A 19,219-nucleotide genomic window follows, 5' to 3' on the forward strand; every position below is an offset into this window, starting at 1 on the left:
GGTTTTTAAAGGCAGCCTTTGCCTCATCCGTGTTTACTAGCTTAGCGTACCTACCCATTAAACCCCGCGGCAAGAAGGGAAAAGCAAGCAAAATAGAGAGAAACGAAAGGAAATGAACACACCTCTGAAGATCGCTTAAAGATGGTCCTCGGGAGCTCACTCTTCTTTCAATCCTTCAGAATGCCAAAATGAGCTACATCCAGCCAAACGGTTTGCTTTTATAGGGGGGGTAAAAGAAATAAAGGCGGTAACTTTCCCGCTCATAATTGAAAGCGGGATCTGAACCGTGCATTACCCATCCAACCGTAGAACGTGCGCGAAAAAAGAAACGCCAGACTCCATAAATGCTCCATCGTGGGATACGAGGCGCCAGACGCGGGTCATGGGGCAGTGAAAAGACGGCTATACGTGTGAAAACGAGGGGAATGTAAGAAGCGTGTGTAAGAGGTTAAAACTTAGTTATTAACTGATCGTTAATAACTCAAGTGTTAAAGGGGCTGTTGTGAGGTTACGAGGACCCAAGAACCCGAAGACCCGAGGAAAGGATGGCCGACACGCGTTAAGCAAGATAAAGTAAGGGAGTAAGGGAAATTACCTGGGGATGCCCGAAGATGATGTGGCATGGGCACCGCTGACATAAGGGTTGCAAATATCCGAAGGTGGCAGGCTAATTTAGAGGATTGCATTAAATGCCCGGCAACAACCATGCTGGCCGCATTAATTGGAGGATACCAACTCAATCCGTTGCATTAATGAGGATATGACCTGAACAGTGCTGAACGCGAAGTTAGAGCTTTGCACCATTGCCGACAGACAGGTGTCAGAGGGACAAGCAAAGTATATTGTGAGGTGTAGGGCCACGATGAAAGGAACAAATGATATAAATAAGAGTCAGAACACTATGGATAAGGGGGTTTTTTTTTTTGTTGTTGAACCCTCTCTACCAAATGTATTGTATGAGGACCTTTAGTGAATAAAGAAACAGCACAGTCTTTAAGTTGATTTTATGCGTTTTTGGTCCTTACAATATGCATCCTAGTCATTTTTATGATCTATCTCTTGTGACTTTACCATTATCTAATTGTTGTCATTATAATAGGGAATTCTTGAGGCAAATTCAAATCCATCTAATAATAGAATACTTGCTACTACTAAGAGGTACAATAAAAAGAGTGACCTGAATAATAGTTTAGGATATTACAAAAAATCAATGTAACTTTTTGAAAGTTTTCTTGGAAAGAGTTGAAGTTTAAGTAATTGTCAAGGATAACCACTCGAAGTCATTAGACGTTGAGAAAGAGATTCTAAGTATACAAGTGGATGAGGACTCTTAAGCGCTAAGATTTTTATCAAAACTATTTGCCAAACATGAAATTTTTAATCTTTCAAAGTTGAAGTTGCTATGAGCAAAGTTGATGTAAAGTTAACCAAGAATGTTAATGGGAAGGGCGGTGACCAGGAGATTGTTGATGAGTAGGCTGACAAAGACGAGTTGTCTCATTAGATATCCAATCTTAGATTGCTTTCTTTTTTTTTTTTATCTATTTCCTCACAATACTTAATAGTTACTTTTCATTTTTGTTCTTTTTATTTACATATTTGTTTATGTTTATGTTTATGTTTATATATATATATATATATATATATATATATATATATATATATATTTATATTTTTTTATTTTCCACAATTACATTCTTCTATTCACTCACACACACACACACACACAATGAGAACCATAGTTATAAACATAAGTATAGTGGTTTATTTATTCATGCACAAAAAAAAAATTGTTAACTTGGTTTATAGATATGAGAATCAACGAGCATTCAAGGATCCATTGCATGTTCCAGTTGGGCCTATTACGAGAGCAAGATCCAAGAAGATCAAAGAAGCACTTAATGGGCTGATTCAAGAGATTTGAGCTGATTCTAACCCAGGACATTCCAAGCTTGGTCCAAAGGAAGATAAAGACGTAATAAATTTAATCCAAGCTATTGAGGGCTAATCTGGCTTAATTGGGAGTGATTTATAGCGTTGATTAATGGCTGATTGACTTTCCAACTCTATATCAGTTAATAGAGATTTTTTCCTATTCTGGAGATGCTATTTCAGACCAAATCTACCTAAATTTAGGGCTTTTACTATTCAGAACGTTTTTTTAGCTATTTTCCTATTTTTGATCTGCTAATTTCAGACCAAATCAACTTTTATTTAGGGTTTAATATTTAGTACTTTTTTAAAAAATATTTTCTATTTTTCAGTCATGTCTTATAAATAGCATGCACTCATTGTAATAGAGGATGATGGAATAAAAATCAGAAAAGGTAAGGCTTTGCTCTTCTTTTGGTTCTTTAGGGACTGTGAACTTATCAGAGATTCTTCCTTGTAGCGTTCAAACTTTATACCTTCGGTTCGTGATTCAATTATAATCATTGGGTCGAGGTATGTTACTTATACTTTTGGTTCGTGTTTCACTTATAAACATTGGGTCAGGGTTCTATCAAAATCTGATTTTTAGCTTTCCTGGGCAAATATTCCAATATTATTTGTTGGGTCTCAAAGCGTGTCGATTGAGGTTCGCATAATTATGTTTATGTTTATATATATATATATATATATATATATTTCTTATTTTCCACAGTTACATTCTTCTATTCTCTTACACACACACACACAATGAGAACCATATTTATAAACATAAGTATAGCGGTTTCTTTATTCATGCACAAAAAAAAAAAAATTGTTAACTTGGTTTATAGATATGGATGAATTGAATTGAAACTAATCTTGTAATATAACAAATTAGCTTTCAATTAATTAACTAAATTTAGGATTTCAAATGTCAATGCTTATCTAAATACCTAAAATTTATGTTTAATTCACAACATTTCTTACGTCAAATGAAGAATTTATATCCTTTTATTTAAATGAGCATTGTATCCATTTCTTACGTATGCCTCCAATTCCTCTTTGTCACACAATCTTGTGATAATGCTTGCTTCAACCTTGGTTTAAACGAGGAGAAATTGTATAATTTTTTTGCCTTATAGTGGTCGAATCAATTTCAAAAACCACAAAACATAACTCTTATTAAAACAATCCATGCGTGTCGACCACTACCTGCAAAACATAATAGTTAAACCTGGGAGCTCCATGAATGCTTGAAATTTAAAGTTTCTAAATTCTATCTCTTTCGCCAATGCTAGGTTAGACCCCACATCTTGTTTGAAAACCAAACAATCATGACATAGACTATTTCTAGTCCAATACATTGGGGTTTGATTTGGATCCCTTGCATCAATTCAAACGGTGGAGCACACATTGATGGGAAGTAAACCTCTAACCTTACTTCACTCTCTGCATTGCTAATAGAAACAATACGTATTAGATCTCTTGGACATAAGATGCTCATAACATCATCTCTTACTCCTTTCAGTTTTCTTTGCAAACAAACGTTCAATAAGTATTGGAGCATTAATATTTGTCAACCCCATATAGTCTAAGACTAAAAGGAGTGAACATCATAGCCAAAGTTTTGTTACACTAAAAAAGGTGAAGCATTCTATGAAGGCCAAAAATGAAGAATGACATATTGTTTCCATAAACAGAGTTTACCATATATATTGTACTCCTTTTGGTACTATTTCAGGGTGGGTGTAAGGGATGAGAAGTATGCAAATGTTTAAAGTTGTAGCAACCATAAGTTCTATATAACAACCTTTGAATGGATTGAAAGAATCCACACCACGTAAGAAAATAATTAAATTGCACAACATAACTCTTGTAGCATGAATGAACCCATGTCAAAGCATTCACCATTAGTTAAGGCTTCAATAGTTGGAATGTAAGGATGGGTACTTCTTTTTTTGAGTTGGACACAAATTTATTTTTAAAACATATTTGCAATTTTGAAAACATATTGAGATGGTTATAAAACCAACACCATAGCCCATAGAATTGCCTCTATATTTAAATACTTTATTGTGGTAGATTGGCCAAAGCCCGCTATATACCCATTCTAAAGTGGCAGTTTTCAAGATTGCTGTAATATAATGCTTATAGCGGTGGTTTCTAAAACCACGGTTAAACAAAAATTCGGCAGAAACCTTTTTTTTAATGATTGGCTTCAGGAAGCTTAAAGCTACAAAGTTTAAGAAGAACAATGAGTTCTAGAGATTATTATATTTATCATAGAAGCACTAGCTTCTAGAAAAGATCGAGCCTAAGAATAAAATTCCTTAGCTTGGGATGACTACGAAAATAGTTGTCCAATCAAGGCAATGGCTTCTAGAGATCATTGGGTTTATTAGAAAAGCACTAGTCTTTAGAAGAGACCAAGCCTAAGATTAAAATTCCTAAGTCCAAGATGAGGAAGTAAATAGTCTAACAACACAATTGCTTCTATTGGTCATTGTGCTAATCAAAAAAGCACAAGCCTTTAGAAGAGACCGAGTTTAAAACTAAAATTTCTAAGCACGTACCAGATGGCGAGAGAAATCATGGCTTATCCAGAGAGATTACTATGGCTTTTAGAGATCATTGTGCTTATTATAATAGCAGTAGCCTCTAGAAGAGACTAATGGCCTGTTTGGATGTTTAAAAAAGGAGGGGGAGTAGAGTAGAGGGAAGAGGAGTAATTCAATTACCTTGTTTGTGAGTATTTTAAGGAAGGAGGGGAAGGGGTTTGAAAGGGTTTGAAGGGGTTTCAACTACCTCCAACCTCCTCATTTTTAATTCCCCCAAATTGGAGAGATTTGGAGGGAGAGTAGAGCACATAAAATTATTGATAAAGTAAATTACCTAATTTACCCTTATTATATTTATAAAATTACAATGTTAAAAACAAGGGGAATGGCTAACTACTCCCTTTCCCCTTACTAATTATAAAAACATCCAAACAAGGTGGAGGGTAATCATTCTCCTCTACTCTCCTCCCCACTACTCCCCTCCCCTCTACTCTCCTCTACTCTCCTCCCTCTCTAAACTCCCAAACAGGCCATAAGCTTGCGTAAAAATCTCCTAAGAGGGAGAATGTAATCCACTGGGTCTACAGCTTTTAGAGATTGTTGTTACAGGCCTTAGGAGATTGAACCTAAGTGTTCATTTGATTAGGGAGCTTTGGGGGAGGAAGGAAAAGGAGAAAGGAAAAACAAGGGAAAATTGGTGTTTGAGCTTTTGGTTAAGAGGGAGAAATAGGAGATTTTGGTGGAACTTAGGTATTTTCTCTTCTAACCTACCAAAATTAATCCCCCACATTTGAGACAAAAATTGTAGAGGGAAAGAGAGTTGATGTGAAACGACTTATCTACCCAATATTCCAGACAAACATATATATATATATGAAAAAAATTAAGAAAAAATTACACTTTACCACCCTAAACTATGCACTAGATTATACTTTGCACTCTAAACTATCTAATTGCACACTTTGCACCCTAAACTATCACACTTTGCACCCTAGTGTTATTTTTGATGTTATATTTAACAGAATCTTGGTGCATGTGACAATATCACATGCTTCTTGCTTAGGTAGAACAAAGTTAAAAGACTAAAACGCTCATCCTTAAAAGACTAAAACAAATTATGGATAGTTTTGTACCATAATTCTTGGGAAATTTTTTTCCCTCTCTTTTCCTATTAGCTGAATCTGTTTGAATTGTGCTCAATTCATGGAACACAATTCATAGAAAAAATTATATTTTTTCTTGATATAACTTATACAAGTCTGTTTGAGTTGTCTTTTTTGTGTCAAATTTAGATCAAGTTGAGATGGAAAACTATAATGGATATTGGTAGTCTCAGCAATCTTTAATGACCACGACAAAAGAGGGTACTTTTTTAAGAAGGCTGAAAGTGCTAATTGTTTTTGTTTTAATTTATTAGTCCCATATATGGCTGAAAAAAATTGGGTTTTGTTTTAATAGATTTTGAGGAAGGGTGTTATAGTCTTTTAACTTTGTTTCACCTAAACAAGAAGCATGTGATTGTAACATACACCAAGATTCTGTTAAATATAACAGCAAAAATAACACCGGGGTGCAAAGTGTGATAGTTTAGTGTGATAAGTGTGATAGTTTAGGGTGCAAAGTGTGCAGTTGGATAGTTTAGGGTGCAAAGTGTAATTCAGTACATAGTTTAAGGCGGTAAAGTGTAATTTCCCCAAAAATTAAATCTTTTATGTCATTTGATTTTTTCTTCTCCCATCCTTAAAATGAAGTTGTTTAATGAAATCTATTATAAATTAAATCATTAAAATAATAACAAATGATTGAAAAAGATAACAATTTTGTAAAAAAAATTCAAACTCAAACTTTTGCACACACTAGGGGCCATCAAATCCTTATGTTTTGGCTCAACATGTAACACCTTTACCAATCACTGTCTTTGTGAAAAACTTAAACCATGAGTTCGAGGTTAAGGCTGATCTGAAAATAGCCTAAATAAACTGCTTTGGGAACCTGAAAACACCAAACAAATAAAAAAATCAATCATTATCAGAACAATTAAACAACCAAAAAGAGGTATCAATTTCATTTAAATGAATAAACAACCTTTTGAAATTACAATAGATGAAGAAGAATAAGTCTAAATCAAAACCTTAATTCAAACAAAATCTAACTCAATCACCTAATTCAAAACCAGCTAATCAGAATACCAAAGCTAAATCCTATTATACCCCCAAATTTAAAATGAAATTTTACTTTTTAGGCCTCTGTATATTTGGATAAAGATTTAGTTTTTCAAACATTGAAAACTCATAGCTTGTCTAAAATTGTCTTATGGGTAACATCTAATATAACAAAATAGTAACTAACATTGACACCCAAAAATTTATAATACATTTAGAACCTTATTCAAAAGTTTTGAATTAAAATAACACAATATAAAGAGATTAGTAAACCAAAGTGCTCAGCTTCACTTCCACTAACAAATAAAGATAACAACACACATAAATATCTACATAGTTTCCAAAGGGTGGACTTGAAACAACTCACATAAATATCTGCATATTTATGTATTTCCAACTAAAATAATCCAGCATATTAACATAAATAACCTAGCCTTCAAAAAAGGTCAAGTCAGTGCACCCCATTTTGCATATAACCACATCCCGGTCAAGTAGCAATATCTAAGATATTAACCATCATTGTCATAAATATATGTTATAAAACAGATTCCGCATCAACTATTTAACACATCATGATGGCAAACTCATTTGACATTAGAACCATCTAATTTTTATTGGTATAGAAGATTCCTAATCGAAAGCTAAACACATGCAAGATACGGGTGTCTTGTACAGACCAAAACTGGGTTCTTGGAGTACCAAATACCATTTTTACGGATAAATTGATAAACTAAACATGGATCATCAAAACATTTCCCCCAAGAATCAATAACACAATTAAAAGACAATGGACTTACAACTATTTAATAAATACAACCATTAGTAAGTCAAAACCTAGCAAAGGCATTTACCTTTGAGATCTTACTTTATCATCTTTTTCTGCAATTAGAAGTGCATCTTAATTTATCTCACCCTAATGGAAGTATATTGGGTACTGTAGTTGTGCTTATGTACATCATTATATAAGGCAAACAAAACTGCACATATAGACATGGAAGGAGGTGCCATGGAGATGATGCCAAACATTGACCTATTATGCAAAAGCAAAATTTGTGAGATACATACTAGCAAAAATGATTTGGTAAAAAGTAACCTTGTGAAAGAGATATGTTCTAAAACTTTCCTCTACATATAAATTTTGAGTTTCCATTTTAAAGAAATACATTCAACTGTTTCTAATTTCAATTGACAACCCATGTACATAATTATTCTTGTAGGCCTTTTGTCGAACACCTAACAGATGTGGCCAAGAAATAGAACTTAGTTGATGTATAGGTGCTGAAACAGAGGAACTTAAAAAAATTTAGAATAATGTAATCTAGAAATAAAAAACTTATTGACAGAATATTGATATACCACCAATTTCAGGCTTCAGCTAGAAAATCCAATTTATGTTCAATACATACAACAAAAGAAGTGGGCATGAGGATAACCTTATTGCAACCCATGAACACCATTGTTAGTCTATTACCTCGCCTAGCAAATCTGTCTCAAAGAGCTCCTTGTCAGTTATCGCAATCTTCTTCAACACAAATTTCCACCTTAAATCGCCAGAACCTAAAAAAGGAAAAGAAAAGAAAAAAACCCCAATTTGCTTCAAAATTGAGATGGAAAAATAAATAACAAAAATTTCCACCTTAAATTGCTAGAACCTAAAGTCCAAAAATAAAAAATAAAAAAACTTTTTTAATCCCAGCAAACCAAAGGCCAACCATTCAGCCATAGCAACCCAAAACACCAAAGTAGATCACCCATAACCACAAACAAAATTCCATGAAAAATTGAAGTGGAGAAAAATCAGTATATTGGAAGTAATAACTTGGCAGGTAGGTTTTCAATTGAAGAGCAAATCAGAATTCTTAACTTGGGTTTGGACTTCATTTACAGAGGAGGCTGGCTTTAGTTGCAATTGACGGCTAAAACCCAACACACCTGAGGGTTAGGAAGTGAAATCCCTAAAATGACAGAAAAACCTAATTAAAGACGAAATCCCTAAATTTACAGAAAAACCTAATTAAAGACAATAGGAAAAGATATTATTCATAGATTAATTGAGAAATACCGAGAGAGAATGGTCGAATACGGAGAGGGGGTTTGCCTGACTTGTATCTGCAATTGGAGTGAATTAGTTCAAAGGCGTTTTGGACGACGGAGAAGGGGAAAGGAATCAAGTATTATTGGAGCTAATAGGGGTCTAGGTTTTGGATGATGGAGAAGGGGTTTGGCCGTGGGGTGTGTTTTGGACGATGTAGAAGATTTGACTATGGGGTGTGTTTTGAATGACGGAGAAGTGGAATAGGGAAGGGTTAGAATTTAGTTTTTTGTATTATTGGGTTTCATGTATTATCGGGTTTTAGAAAAAAAAAAAAAAATTGAATTTTTTTTTAAGTAATGCTGATGTGGAAAATTTTAGAGGGGTCAGAGGTTTTGATTTTATATATATACTAGTTGCTAACTCGTGCGATGCACGGGATAGTTTTTAAAAAACATATATATTTACTTTACTTAGAGAAATAATCACTTGAAACAAATAAGAATTCACCTCTACTTACTATGGCTCAAAACATACTACGTAAGTATAATTTTATTTGAAATGTAATCAAACATTAAAGGAAACTAAACAATTGTATATCAATTATTGCAAAATATCTAGATGAACAAAAAATATATAATAAATGAATGCTTAGGCAAATATATTCCTTACACTTTGTAAAAAAATATAAATTATGAAGTAAACAAAGAAAGCACCAGATTACCAATCAAAGTGAGTATTGGCTTTGCAATGCCCCAATTTATACTATCTCCCCTTTGCCCTACTCTTCCCATTTATTGGGCAACAATCTCTTCTTCTTCTTTTTTTCTATATCAATTAACACATGTCAGAACAAAGAAAAAACAACAAAATTGAACTTTATGTGATATCCCAAAACATTAATAGTGAAACTAAAACAAATCCAAATATTTTATTAATAGTGAAACTAAAACAAACACAAATATTTAATTAGATTGTAAAAAAGGGAAACTCAATACAGATCAAACCAAAAAAAAAAAATCCATCTTTGTTTCTTATAAAAGACCTTAAAACATAACAAAATTTTCCAACATACTCAAAATATGTCTTTACCTGCACATCACAGGGTCCAATTGTATCCTTGTGGCCTGCAGAATCTTGATGAGTAATGCCTCACTAAAATCCAAAAACCCCAATTTTAATTTCTTTACAATTAAACCTGATAATAATCAAGCAATTGAATAACTTTGTGACAAAGTGTACCTGTAACATGTATGTGACAGTCAAAAGACCTGTAAAACAGAATATATATCAGAATATACTAAAATTATCATACATAATGGGTCAAGATTAATGAACGCACATAATATCAAAAACAACCATGAGTGCAGAACCTCTATGTGGATGATCTAGAAATCCACCAAGAGGAATCACTGCAATCCATATCAATCAAAGAAAATTGAAATTTGAAAAAGATCAAAATGAAAAATTTTCATACATTAAAAATAGTCAAACATTAGAGGAATCCAAATTCTTCAAGTCAATCCTGAAAATCTAATACCCAGATGATAAAAACTCAAGAAAACAATATAACCATGAATCAAAATGGACACAAACCAAACTTTAAGGAATGAGAGGAGTGAGGCCTTACTGAAACACCAACCAAACTTTAAGGAGTGAGAGGACTATGGTTGGAGAGGGAGTTGAGGGCGACCTTGGAGGTAGAATGCTTGACATGTTCGGTGGAATCAGAAATTTCAAAGTGAATGGGAGCAAAAGAAATAGAACCAGAAAAGAGTCGGGGGTTTTTTTTTTCCTTCAAAGATATCGTGTCACTTGCATGGTATTCATATAACTCTAACATCGAATTCTGCAAAAGACAATTAAAATCTACCAAGATTTTTCTGTACAAATGTTTGGCTGCCCCAACCTTATCATGAGAAGAATTGGAACAGAGGAAAAAAAATGGGAAGAATTGGAGTTTGATTTTCAAATAAAACTCAGATTTCAATTATATATCAACAAATAATACACATTGCTTCTGTACTGTTTTGCAGAAAATAAACTGAACAATAAGGAGGAAAAAAAGGAGTGAAACGGAACAAACAATATGGAGAATCACCCTCACCATTGACTAACTTGAAAGCCCATCCTTCAAGACTTGTAGTGTCCAATCTTCTAAATCTTGGTTGCTTCAATAGATTTTCTTTTGAAACAGAGCGATGTGAGTATTGGGCTTGAGAGAGGAGATATTTTTATTCACAGAAAGGCGAGAGATAAAGAATGATGGTGGCTGTGGGTTGTGGAGAAAAAATTGATAGTGAAGATGGGCAAAGAATTGGTTTTGAGGGAGGAGAAATTTTTTTTTGGTGTTATTGGGTTATATGTATTATCGGCCTTAAGTGAAAAAAAAAAATTCAGAATTTTTGTTTTATTTATTTATATAATACTGATGTGAAAAATTGTGGTGCGAGCAGAAGTTTCAGTTTTCAACAAATTATGGTGCTAGCATAAGTTTCAGTTTTACAATATTGTTGATGTCTATTTTTCCGAATTAGCATAATAAAATTTCTCTTCCCCTACTTTGCTAGGGGTGGTTTCTTAAAAGAAAGAAAAAAAAAAAAAAAAAGAGGTAAGCATCTTTTAATCATCTCATTTTTAAAAAATGTTACTAATTCTAGTTACACATTTTTTTTTTAAATGGTGTTTTGAAAATACGATTTCAATTATAACGATGAAATTTTGAAATCGGGTTTTAAAAATAAGATTTCACAATTTAACTAACATAAAATTTTATGTCTCGTAGACATGTAACTATCATCACTCAAGATTCATAACAATTTCATACTTCCAAATAAACATTTGCCACATTATTAAAAAAATTATGTGAAATCCACCAAGAAATTACTTTCAATTGGATCACCGTTGTTCTTTTTTTTTTTTTTTTTTTGAACACCTAATTTGGTTCCATGCTAATAATAACTTGCTGTTAAGTTAGTAATTATCATCAATTCACCTGCGAAAAATGCATTTGTAGCACACAACCTACACCATTGGAAGAGTAGTTATTAAAATAATAATAATAATAAATATAGATGTATGGCAAAAAATTTCTTCAAAAATGACAGGTCAGCGTCAAATCTTCTTCTTTTCTTTTTTTTTTTTCTTTTTTTTGGAGAAAAAGGTCAGCATCTAATCTAAATGACATATATTCCCCCACCAAAAATACTATCTAGTAGCTAAAGAAGAACTTCAATGCTCATTGCTCAGAGAACGAGCTTCTCAGTGAACTTCAATGGCAACTCAACACAGCCAAAATCTTCTCTTTTAAAAAAAAAAAAAAAAAACTTTTCAATCAATCGTCCCCTTTTGGGTTCCTCCCTCTTAGTCTTTAGAGCACGCTCCGTCGCAGCTGGATTGTTAGTCTTTAAAGGTGAGATCTTCTGGGTTCCTCCCTATTCATTTACTGTTAATCCATATGGTTAATTTGTTGGTTATTATCTCTAACGCTTCTTTATATTTATAACTTTCGATTATTTCTGTAAAGTACTAAAATTTCCCTCCTTTTAAACCTTAAAATCAGGTCTTTTACTTTTATGGGTCTATAAGTTAATTTTTTTAAATAAAATTTGTCTCCAAAGAGCTATAAAAATGATTTTTTTTCTTTTTCTTTTTTCTTTTCAAGTGATGGTTATAGCTGAAAACAGCTTTAAAGGCTGATTTCACGGTTCATGCTTTATAAATCAACAACTATTCAGTATAATTTACCAAACACTTAAAACACCAAAGAGCTTTTCAGTTAATTCTAAACCTTTAGCTCTACTTCCTACAACAATGTTAAAGAGGCACTAAAATTTTGAAAGTGTGGGGAGCTCATTTGAACATGCTATTACTTTTATGGTTGTTTTGGCATTTCATAGCTTTTATATGTGGGGTAATCTACAGGCTAGCATGAGTGAGGGAAACAATATAATAAGTTGACATGCGTTAGAAACAAAATTGCAAACTAACGTCTCAAGTTTGAAAGACTTGAGTTTTAAAAATCAAAACCAAGTCTTTAAGACTCAATTTACGTCGGCCTAAATATAAAACGCAGACTTCACACTGCCTCTAACTAGTCCTCAGTCCTCAGTCCTCAGTGCTCACTGCCTCTCTGTACACTCACCCATAACACTCCTCACTGCCTCTAACACTCCTCACTCAGCCATAACACCCACACTTCTCACACCACATGAATTGGGTGTGTGATAGCTCTAGCTTTTGCACCATTGATGGCAGCACCCACATACACTATCACAATCTGCCCAAATGCAATCCTTTTACACATCAAGTGTGTTGACTCAGGCAAAGCAACTAAAAATGCATTGGTTGCCACTGCCAAAGCTGCTAGCTCATTGGTGAACCTGGCTGGCCCAATCACCCACAGGCATAGCATGGATGGAAGCAAAGCCTGAATGGTAGCAAACAAGGCATGCCAACAACCTCTTAGAGCATCACCTAGTGCCGCATCAGACTCAATTAGGATTGTTGTCACAAAAGAAAAAGCTGGATATCTTAGAAAGTGCTTGACAGAGGCTGGGCTGTACAGAGTGGTGCAGCCAACTATGGTGCATGCTAGTATGGTCCGTAACGCAGAGCCTAAGTGCACATGCCACACAGCTCCTGTTCGGCCTGTTCTTGGCTCTGTGCATGACATTTCAAGTGTTGTAGGGCTTTGTATGCAAGCTTAATTGCTCCAAGGAGCTGCAAAGGCAGAAGGGGTTTTCACTTTTGCATTTGCACACACGTTGTTCTCAAATGTATTTGTTTTAGGTAGCTCAAGAGATTAGAGTTCTACAGAAAATGAACGCATGAAACTATACTCAAGGCCAGCTAGAGTCAGGGGAAAAAAGGAAGAAGAAGAAAGAGAGGGTAAAAAGATATGTTTAGAATGAATCCAATAAAAGGGAACTCAATTTGTTTTGCTTTCTCATTTGTTAGACAGACTAAGTTTTGAGCATCACTGGACAAGTTATTGTTTGAAGCTTAACTTTGGATGCAGGCAAAAATGGGGGATTTTTTTTTTGGGGGGGGGGGGGGGGGGTGGTGGTCTACACTTAGTGTTATGGCTGCATTTCATGGTCATATTGCTAAGGGAGCTACAGAGTTGGTTTCAAACTTCTGCTGGATTACTTTTATATGCATGCTTTTATTCAATACATCTGAGATAATGGCACGGTCTGAGTGAGAACTTGTATCTGAGGATGAAATAACACATTTGGAAATATTAAAAGACGCATTGTTGAGGACAATTCATGACATTGATTTCAAATTTTCTCAGGCAAACAGAATCCGTTCACTTTTACTACTTCTAACTGGTTTTCTTCACATATTCATCTATACGTTCTGCTATATGCTTTCAGGAGGCTTTTTCAAAAGAGGATTTTCTCAGGATTCACAGCCACTGTGGCTCTTCTTATTGATGGGAGGATTTTAATTGCTAATGTTGGTGACTCAAAGGCCCTTGTTTTTTGCACAAAGAAAATTCAGTCTGGTCAAGGGTACTGGTTCTCTGATGAAGATGATGATGATGATGACGGGGAGGATAACAACAACACAAGAGAGGAAATTCACCAATAGTAAATGTAAAAAAATATCCACAATGCTTGATTCAATCCACAACAATTTGGTATAGCAAATTCACCAATACTATGCAATTTGATTCAAAAATGAGTGCTTAGTAAATTCTCAAACACAGCATGGTACTTGAATTCAAATCATGAAAACCACCTACTATTCTTTAGTCCCAAAAAAAAGCTGAAAAAAAAAATGCTATACTCTAGTTCATTCAAATCATGAAAACCACCTACTATTCTCTTAGTCCAAAAAAAAAAAAGCTGAAAAAAAATATGCTATACTCTAGTTCAGTCAAATCATGAAAACCACCTACCACTCCTTTCATTCATCCAATTGGGCCACAGCACTTGTTCCAGCTACATCCCTTTGACTATTTCCAGCCTTCAATGTCGCTAATATGTCAGATGCCCGCAAACTCTTGCAGTTGTGCCTAGCATTCCCAAAGACCAAAGCGGGTAAGAAGTAAATTAAAACATTAAAGAAAGTAGAATTTAAGAGGTAAGAAGTAAATTCAAACATTAAAGAAAGTAGAATTTAAGAGAATTAACACTAATGACTTACCCTCAAGAAAATGCTCAAAATAGGCGCTATAATGACTTCATGGTCACGGATAGATCTGATCTTGAGTTTCTCTATGCTATTCCTGATACCGTGCACAGTCGACATTAATATTGCATCAATTTTATAAACCTACAACAAACAAAAGATAATGATTAACAAACATTAATTAATTAGTTAAGAGCATCCACAGCAGTGGAGCTAAAAATTTAGCTTTTTAGCTCCACAAAAAGTTACTTTATCTATTTTACCTACTCACTTTACAAAACATGCTGCAGCAGTGGATCTATTTTAGCTTTCAACACAATAAAATAATATAAACATCACAATAAAATAATATATCTATTACAATAAAATAATATATCCAATACAATAAAATAATATATCCACTACAATAAACAACAATCACAACCACCCGCAACCGCAACTGCAACCACTGCCACTACCGCCGCCGCCACCGCAATTGCTACCACCGCCACTACCACTGTCGCCGCCGCCGCCGCAACAATCTTTATTTTTTCTTCTTCTTCTATTTATTCTCAAGAATTATATTTTTCAAAAAAAAATGTTACATCCACAATATTTTTTACAATACTTTCACGAGAATCATAACAAAATCTTATATGGAAAATTGTTACTAATTCTAATTTAATCCCGCCATTAAAATTATATTTTTACTCACCAATATTAGTTAATTACTTAAAAATTTATTGTGAAAATATTGTAAAAAATTTTTAAATTGAGATGTCTTATTCTTTGCTTTTCTTTCATCCGTTTCTTTTCTTTCTTTTTTTTTTTTTTTTTTCTCTTGCATTTTCTCCACCACACACGTAGATAGCACTCCATCCACTCCTTTTTTTTTCTCTTTACTTTCCCCTTTCTCCAAACCCACCCTCCCTCTTTCTTTCTGCCTCCTCCAGCTCTCTCGTTTTCTCCTCTCTTCTTCTTTTTTTTTTTTTTTTTTCATCTTCTACTTGATTCCATAAATTCTCTAGCTCTTATTGTGGTTTGGGTTCGTGTGTTTGGGTCCGTGTAGATCGGTAGTGGTGGTGGGTTTGCTCATCAATGGTTTTTTTTTTTTTCCTTCTATTTTTGAGATGGGTTTGGTGATTGATGGTAGTAGGTTGATGGTGTTGGTTTTGGTTTTGGTTGTGTTGACGGTGGTGTGGATTTAATGGGTTTTGGGGTTATTTTGGTTGTTGTTGGTGGTGGTTCATGGTGGATTTATGGGTTTAGTGGTGGTGGATTTATGGGTTTTTGTGTGTTGGAGGTGGTGGAGGTGTGTGTATGGTGGAGAGGTTGCTGATTTTTTTTTTTTTTTTTGTGATTGTTGGGGTGTGTGTGGTGGTGAGGTGGTGGAAGAGACAGTGTCGGCTTGGGTCAGTGACGTTGAGGCCGGCGGAGGTGCGGTGAGCTTCAGAGAAGGAGAGACTGAAATGGATGAGCTTTCCGGAGTGACTGAAGCGAGGAGGGACAGCGTGAAATGAAAGCCAGGGAGCAGGGAGTCTGATAAATGGTTTTTTAATGGAACCCGAATAAAATACTATTTTTTTTTTATAACTTTCAGCTACAGTGCTCATGTATTGATACATGAGCACTGTAGCGCAAAGCTAAAAAATTTTAGCTTTGCCTCCACTGCTGCGTATGAGATTTTGTGGTTTGAGTGAAGCTAAAATAGCAATATAGCTATTTAGCTCCACTGCTGTGAATGCTCTAACAAACAAAAGAAAAATTTAGACCGGTTCCTTGAATTCAAAGACAGAATAGTAATAAAGATGAACATACCTTCAGTCTCAAGTCATTAATATGTTCAGTGACTATCTCTGTAACATCATTATCTGTCTTTGCATCCATTAATTGGGTCTTTATGATTTTCAGCATCAACGCCTGATCATCCTTAACCTCCATCTCAGACAAGATTGACTTGTAAGTTTTAGCATTATAACCCGAGTTCTGTTCTCTTGCCAGATTTTCTTCATGACAGATGTTTCGTATATCAGTCCAAGCCTTTAAACTGTTGCCATACTCTCTCTTTTTATAATATCTTTCCTTTAAATCAGAACATTCTTGGGTGAATATCTCGCCAAGCCTTTTCTTTTGAAGTTCACGAACCATCTTGAAAACTGCCCAAGCGCGCAGTCGCATATCCATCACCGGAGAGTCCAAAAGCAGCTCTATTATATATGGTTCATCCAAAATTAGAGTTGAATCCTCCATCGTAATCTTGGAATCGGAATTGGAAGAAAGGTGAAATTCTGCAGAATACACGCTGGTCCTCATCTTCAACAGAAACGAATCTATGGCAGCCTCTATTCCCAAATCTTGTGCTTCATCCAAAAAGTCATCAACCTTTTCCAACTGATCAGTTTCTAACATCCTTAACAGAAGTATACTTTCTAACTGCTCAGTTGCCAACAATTTGGGCAAATTCGATAACCAATTATTCACCCCACTAAAATGGTCGTGGTTGATGTGGGCCAACCAAGATTCTTCATTATCGAACCTAACAGAGCAGAAAATGCATCCAAAGGAAATGATATTTCCTTCTTCCAAAAGATCGTTCAATACTTCTTGCACCAAATGATTGTTTTTGAAGTATTTTTCAATTGAAGAAATTGGAATCTTTGAAAACTTTTTCTTTTGATCTTCCTTCAATCTTTCCCAGTAGGTAGAAAATTGTGTCAGTGTGTTTGAATCATTCTTCACCCTTCTGCTCTTTCTTTCTTCTCCTTCTGGTCCCACTTCAGCATTGAGAAAATTGATCCAATTCTCTAAAAGCTTCAAACAAAAGTAACGCTTTTGATTTTCATACTTGACAAGTACAGAATCTGCCTTGGCGATGAACGAGTCGAATTCATCGTCAGTTTTCAGATAGAATGAAGGGGTTGTCATGGTGGTAAAGGAAACTGGTGGTGTTGGAGGGTACGTGTAAGGATTCTAAGACTTCTTGGAACTCAAGCAAGCCCACCCTTCTCAGAGAAGAAAAGAAAAAAAAAAAATTTGTTGGAAGCGGTTTTCTTTTTTTCCCTCTACAAAATGGAGTTGTGGCAAGAGAATAGAATATATGCTAAATCCACCCACTACCCGCTAGGCCCTACGCCCCTACCCCTAACTCCCTAGACCCTACGCCCCTACCCCTATCTCCCTAGGCCCTAACCGCCTACTCTCACCTAGATTATTATTATTATTATTTTTTTTTTTTCCTTTTTGGTAATAATCCCAAATTTGAAATCTACACAGAAAATTAACACTCTTATTCTTACATTTGATCCTTCAACCTTCAAGCTTACATCTTAAAATAAAGACCTATTCCCTAATTTAAGCCTCGACATTTTTAAACAAACCATTAAATGCCATTCATACATATGGGTGCAGAATTTGTAGTTTTGGAAGCCAACAATAATGTCCCATGCTTGGTCAAGGTGAATGAAACCTTACAAACACCATCAATCTCCACATTCCCTAGGCCCTACGCCCCTACCCCTAACTCCCTAGGCCCTAATCGCCTACTCTCTCCTAGATTAATGTTGTTATAAAAGCTAAACTACAATTTTTTTCCTTTAAGATTTTGTTAAAAAATAAAATAAATTTTTTTTTTATTTCCATCAAAATCAATATCACCCTGTTTCAATTTTGAGAATAATGTGATTTTCAAAAAACTGCTTTGCAAATAGAATGATTCATATATCTCCTAAAAAAAAAAAATGATTCATATAGATATATTATCAATTTACCTATAGGAAATCAAAGGGTTTTTTTTTTGAAGGCGAAATAAAAGGTTTTAAGTGAAGCATGATTAATAAAATTTTAGTAGAGTCGAATTTAATGGTAAAGTGGAGCAAGAGTGATATTGTGTCATTTTTAACAAGTGTAGAAGTCTTCTCATGACTAACTATTAATAATCTATATTTACTAGCCTGTGAGCACACATGAGCGTGTGCTTAAAGGCTCTTCTATTCTTTTGGTAAAAGTTAATAATTTGCATTCATTATAAATTAGGATTACTATATTTTTCAATCCAAAAAAAAAACCCAAGGGTGTGATGAGTGTTATGTGTGAAGAAAAATTAATAATTTTAAGAGAAATGATATGTTCACAACATTTTCAAAATATTTTTACAACAAATCATAAGTGACAGGTTGTTACGGGTTGTTATTGTTGGGGAAAAAAGTAATCTTAGTGTTAAATTCAAATTTTAACCAATATTAAATTTAAATTTTAACCATCTATAATTTGTTGTGAAAATGTTGCGAATGTAGCACCTTTCTAAATTTAACATTTGGTACAAACGCATAACATTCATCACACCTCTAGGTATTTTTGTAATTGAAAAATGTAGTAATCCTAATTTATAATAGATGCAAATTATTAACCTTTAACAAAAAAATAGAAGATAGTATTCC

General features: G+C 34.3%; 1 protein-coding gene across 2 annotated transcripts; it reads right to left on the reverse strand.

Annotated features, from left to right (window-relative positions):
• Positions 1 to 6,340: 6,340 nt before the first annotated feature.
• Positions 6,341 to 17,363, reverse strand: LOC142614723 (uncharacterized). Of its 2 annotated transcripts, XM_075787273.1 has the most exons (7): positions 16,602 to 17,363; positions 14,820 to 14,948; positions 14,572 to 14,688; positions 9,906 to 9,934; positions 9,756 to 9,818; positions 8,065 to 8,188; positions 6,341 to 6,461 (listed from the first exon to the last, which is right to left on the reverse strand). In XM_075787273.1, the coding sequence occupies exons 1-3, from the start codon at positions 17,190 to 17,192 to the stop codon at positions 14,659 to 14,661; spliced, it is 750 nt and encodes a 249-aa protein (XP_075643388.1). In that variant the 5' UTR covers positions 17,193 to 17,363; the 3' UTR covers positions 6,341 to 6,461; positions 8,065 to 8,188; positions 9,756 to 9,818; positions 9,906 to 9,934; positions 14,572 to 14,658. The 2 variants fall into 2 exon arrangements, with proteins under 2 accessions (XP_075643388.1, XP_075643387.1); XM_075787272.1 differs by lacking the exons at positions 6,341 to 6,461; positions 8,065 to 8,188 and adding an exon at positions 9,432 to 9,491.
• Between the last annotated feature and the right edge of the window lie 1,856 nt (positions 17,364 to 19,219).

The sequence above is a fragment of the Castanea sativa genome, chromosome 11 (genome assembly GCF_040712315.1).
Source record: "Castanea sativa cultivar Marrone di Chiusa Pesio chromosome 11, ASM4071231v1".
Taxonomy (NCBI): domain Eukaryota; kingdom Viridiplantae; phylum Streptophyta; class Magnoliopsida; order Fagales; family Fagaceae; genus Castanea; species Castanea sativa.

Coding starts and splice junctions, on each gene's coding strand:
- LOC142614723 (XM_075787273.1), bottom strand. CDS start 17,192: ATGTTAGAAACTGATCAGTTGGAAAAGGTTGATGACTTTTTGGATGAA. Junction 14,949..16,601: donor TTAATGACTTGAGACTGAAG/GTATGTTCATCT, acceptor TGTTTGTTGTAG/GTTTATAAAATTGATGCAAT. Junction 14,689..14,819: donor TTTTGAGCATTTTCTTGAGG/GTAAGTCATTAG, acceptor TGGGAATGCTAG/GCACAACTGCAAGAGTTTGC.